At 49.9% G+C, this 4380-nt stretch overlaps 2 protein-coding genes across 2 annotated transcripts in view; one reads left to right on the forward strand and one right to left on the reverse strand.

Annotated features, from left to right (window-relative positions):
- Window positions 1-368, forward strand: part of PBK (PDZ binding kinase) — an 8940-nt gene extending 8572 nt beyond the window's left edge. Inside the window, exon 6 of the mRNA XM_009275125.2 lies at window positions 150-368. Coding sequence (XP_009273400.1) covers window positions 150-355 — 206 coding nt within the window. The 3' untranslated portion in view covers window positions 356-368. The remainder of the gene's footprint in view (window positions 1-149) is intronic.
- A 622-nt stretch (window positions 369-990) lies between these two features.
- ESCO2 (establishment of sister chromatid cohesion N-acetyltransferase 2) overlaps window positions 991-4380 on the reverse strand; it is a 19247-nt gene continuing 15857 nt past the window's right edge. Inside the window, exons 7-10 of the mRNA XM_009275126.2 lie at window positions 4266-4355; window positions 3655-3798; window positions 3053-3234; window positions 991-1639 (exon numbers count right to left, since the gene is read on the reverse strand). Of these exons, the coding sequence (XP_009273401.2) occupies window positions 1501-1639; window positions 3053-3234; window positions 3655-3798; window positions 4266-4355 (555 nt within the window). The 3' untranslated portion in view covers window positions 991-1500. The remainder of the gene's footprint in view (window positions 1640-3052; window positions 3235-3654; window positions 3799-4265; window positions 4356-4380) is intronic.

Below are 4380 nucleotides of genomic sequence, written 5' to 3' on the forward strand. Positions count from 1 at the left end.
AGATGTCCCTGCCCACGGCAGGGGGGTTGGACTAGATGGCCTTTAGAGGTCCCTTCCAGCCCAAACCATTTGGTGATAGATGAGGGGCAGCCAGGGAGCAGAGCAGTTTCCATCACCCTTCCCAACACCTTTTCCACCTTCTTGTCCAGATGAGTCTTTTGATGAAGACTGCTTTGATGAGGAAGCGTATTATGCAGCACTGGGAACCCGCCCAGCCCTCAACATGGAGGAACTGGATCTGTCCTACCAGCGCATGATCGACCTCTTTTCTGTCTGCACCAGCGAGGACCCCAAGAAGCGCCCCTCGGCCGCGTGCATCACGGAAGCCTTGGAGGCAAGTCTGTCCCAGGAGTAAAAGCATCCAAGCTCCCCCACCCACACCGCGGAGCTTGGGGCCAGCAAATGCTCAGTGTTTGTGTTGAATTAACAACAGTTTTGTGACTGAGATGTTAAAAATACATTTTTTTTTTTCTTAATCTCAATGTGAAAGTGGTGCTTTTCTTTTCCTAAGGATTGCATGTGTGTGTCTGCCTGCTATGTGGAAGCTTTAGCGAGGGCTCTTGTGTAAATATTTGTGTTCCTGAGGTGGCTGGGGGCAGCAGCCCCCAGGTAAGAGGAGAACATGACCGAGGGAGAGCAGCTGCAAGCTCAAGGAAGAGGTTTCCTGACACAACAGATTGTTACGCAGAATCGTACTGTGGTATAAAAGGGTGTAGGGTCAAGGAAAAAAAAAAAACAACCCAACAGTTTCTTGGGGATTTAGTAACAAAACTCCTGCTGGTTGGGGAAATTCCTGCCCTCAGCTGGCTGGAGACGAAGAGGGCGCAACACATGCTTGTCCTGCTCCCCCACGCAGCCCTCAGCTTCTGTTTCAGCCACCGCTGCCTCCTCCTCTGAACTCCTCAAATTAGGAGAGCGTTGGAAGCGTTCCCACATCTCTTCTGTGCACAGAAACAACCTCGAGCAGCAGCAGTTCACACATTTTATTGAGCGGGCAATCCCCGTGACAGCTTCCCCTGCAGCATAACACCACGATGGTTCCCGGTCTTACACACCGGGGGAAATCCTGCCGCGTGTCTCGTTTTGAGACATCTCACGCTCTGTGCATAAGTTTAGCAACTGCTTGTACTAAGGCTTCTACCCTGCCCTTTACAGCGTGCGCACTGCAGAGCTCAGAGTTACATACCCTACTTCAGGGAGAAAACAGCCACCTTTATATTAATTAAGCCTTTTAAAGAAATTAAGTTACTTGCAATAAAATTTAGTTTCAGGAGAAACAAACCTACCGGAAATCCAAGCAAGGTTTCACAGCATAGACTAAAATATAACACAACTCTGTACACAAAGTGACACGCTCTCCCCCAGCTCACTCGCAAGGGGAGGAAGAACAAGGGCTCAGCAGGAAAAACAGCGTTTAGCCAGGTAACGACGCTTAAGTGTTAAACATCAAATTATTTTAGATGATTTAAACGAACCTCAACTTGTAGTAATCAAGTCGAATCAGTTGTTATACATAAAATTGTAAACAAGGAAGTTAAGGGTTTGGCAGTATTTCGTTGCGAACAACTTGCCGTCCGGCGTCGGGTCAGAGAAGGCGATTTCGTCGGTGCTCAGGTAGCAGCCGTACATGAAGGTGCTCCTGAAAGAGAGAGCGGAGCCATCGGCACGCTGCAACCAGCCAGCTGCTTCATCCGACTCCCAAAACACACCACAGGGGAGTTCCCCCCCCCCCAGCCCTCCTCTGCAGGGAGCTGTTGTTATATCTTCTGTCGCTTTGCTTTCAAAGCGGAGAAGAGAGCTGTGAGATGCCAGTTTGCCCTCTTGGATTCTGGCGTAATCAGGAACCAGGAGGCATTTTAAAATTAGCGGGAAGGATAACGTAAGACCGAATACAGGCATAAACCCCCCAAATACAGTTTTAGGTGGAAACCCAGAGGTTTCCGTTAAATATCTCGGAGCAGTTCCTGAGTGAAGTCCACCACGGCAGTGCCAGGACTCTCGTGGGCACCCGCAGGTCACCCAGGTCCAGCTGGCTCACGCAGCCAGCGGGTTTGGAAGGCACCACGGAGGTAGCACATCAAACGCGAACCACAGGAGGAAGCGGAGACCCGACACTGGCTGATGAATTTTCCTAACACTGAGCTCCAGCTACAATCACGTACGATTATAAATATATAAACATATAAAGTGTAAGAGTGCATACATATATATGTCTGTATTTGATATACATATAGTGAGCAGATATGACGCAAAGATACGTGCTACTACAGGCTGGACTACCACGTTCCCCCTCAAGGCATCCCCCCCTAACTGACCGACATAAAGAAGATACGTGCTACTACAGGCTCACGGACTACCACGTTCCCCCTCAAGGCAGCCCATACTAACTGACGAGGGGAAGTTTTTAAGTCTTCCTCCCAGTTTGGACCGAGCATGAAAAGCTCAGAATTTCCTGCCTGGAACAACTCAAGTGTTTGGGCCCGTCAACTTGTCCAGTTAAAAAAAAAAAAAAAAAAAAAAAAACAGCGGTTTTTCCACCCACATCACCCCCCAACCAGCACAGTTTCTCTTGGGAAATCCAGTCCCTCTAGCTCCGTGTTGCAGTTATACCCAGCAGTTAACAGCTTGGCCCACGCTTGCGTCAGACTTTAAATCATAGAATCATTAAGGTTGGAAAAGACCTCTGAGGTCATCGAGTCCAACCGTCGACCCAACACACCCATGCCCACTAAACCATGTCCCTAAGTGCCTCATCTACTCGTCTTTTAAATACTTCCAGGGATGGGGACTCATCCACTCCCCTGGGCAGCCTGTCCCAATGTTTAACCACTATCATTAAATATTTAATTAAATATTACTTAAATATTAGATATACACAGAATATCTGTCCACTTGATATCCTTCCACTGCGAAGCGGGGATTTCAGACTTGCTTAATGACGCAAATTTATCTCTGTCCATAAGTTCCTTCTAAACACTTTTCGCTGCAATCATCGTTTTTCCTCCCCAAGGACAAGCCCCAGCTGGGATCCCGGCTCCCCGCCGCTCCCTACCTGACCACGTCCACCATGCGACGGGCGATGCCCTTCCTGCGCCTCAGGCCGAACACCCAGATCCTGCTGACGCCGCAGACGGCGGGCTCCGGCTCGGTGGAGCAGCGCCAAGCCCGGTGGTGCTGCAGGGCGTCCTGGCCGGGGGACGGCGCGGTTCCCGGCTCAGACAGCACCCGGAAAGCCTGCAGGGACGAGCAGAGGCATCAAACTGCTCCTTCCCGACGGGACGCGGAGCCACGGACCTTCCCGTGCTCCCAGCCTTGCCTCCTGCTGCCTCTTACGGGGCAGACCATCACAGAAACCAGCACCCAAACCAGGGTCTGATGGAAGCTCGCTGCAGTATCAGCCGTGCAAACTCAGCTAACTCCTGCCAGCAGCATCTCACCCTGACAAAAGCACAAGCTTTTCCTTAATTTCTTTTTTTTTTTGTTGTTGGGGTTTTTTTGGGGGGTGGGTTTTTTGTTTGTTTGGTTTTTATTTCCTTAGTTTTATTCTCCCCACTCCTGTGCTAAGCCAGGATTTCCGATACACAGGCTTACGCAAACAGCCCCAGTCACCAGCCTGCAATTTCACCCCCTCCCCATGCAATTAGTAACACATACCTGCTTGATCGATTCAGCCACCAAGCACCCAACAATCATCTTCTCGTTGGACACAAACAAGTATATTTTAGTCTTGGCTGGGCAGCTTAAAGAAACTTGCTTAAATCCCAATTCATTATCTACAATTTCTCGCACATCTTCTGCCTAAGAAAACAAAACCGGAGAGAGGTGCGTCAGGAACCGACACGCACATCCTTTGACTCTGGCATGAAACCTGCCAGAAAGGGGACTCATTCTCCAAAATAAGCCTATGCTTACACAAGATTGGGCTCTAACTGTGTAGAGAACATTAAAGAACAGGCTCTCACTCGTGCCTTGATCCCCCTACACCTTTCGCAGAGCGCACCTGCCTCTCACCCCAGTCCTTGGGACGGAAAGGATCGGGTTATGTTGGTCATTTAAGAACAAGAGCTTCAGCGCAGACAGCAGGGTTCAGATGTGTCAGGGCGGGTGTCCACAGCAACCCGGGTTGCTGCCACAACCCCACTCAGCTCTCCTGTTCGCCCCGTGCACTGGCAAGCGACGTATGATCACACACTGAGGTAGTTCTGGGAGCTGAGCCAGCAGAAAGCTAATCTACAACATAAACCCCAAAATAAACAAACATGTACCTTCTTGACGGCATATTTTGGGTCATTTGGAAGAATCAATACAATTTTCCCATCCCAGAACTCTGCCACAACCCGTTCTTTCTTCCAACCCTGCCACAGAGGGGGGGGAAAAAAA

This window comes from Aptenodytes forsteri, unplaced genomic scaffold, assembly GCF_000699145.1.
Source record: "Aptenodytes forsteri isolate BGI_AS27 unplaced genomic scaffold, ASM69914v1 Scaffold192, whole genome shotgun sequence".
NCBI lineage: Eukaryota > Metazoa > Chordata > Aves > Sphenisciformes > Spheniscidae > Aptenodytes > Aptenodytes forsteri.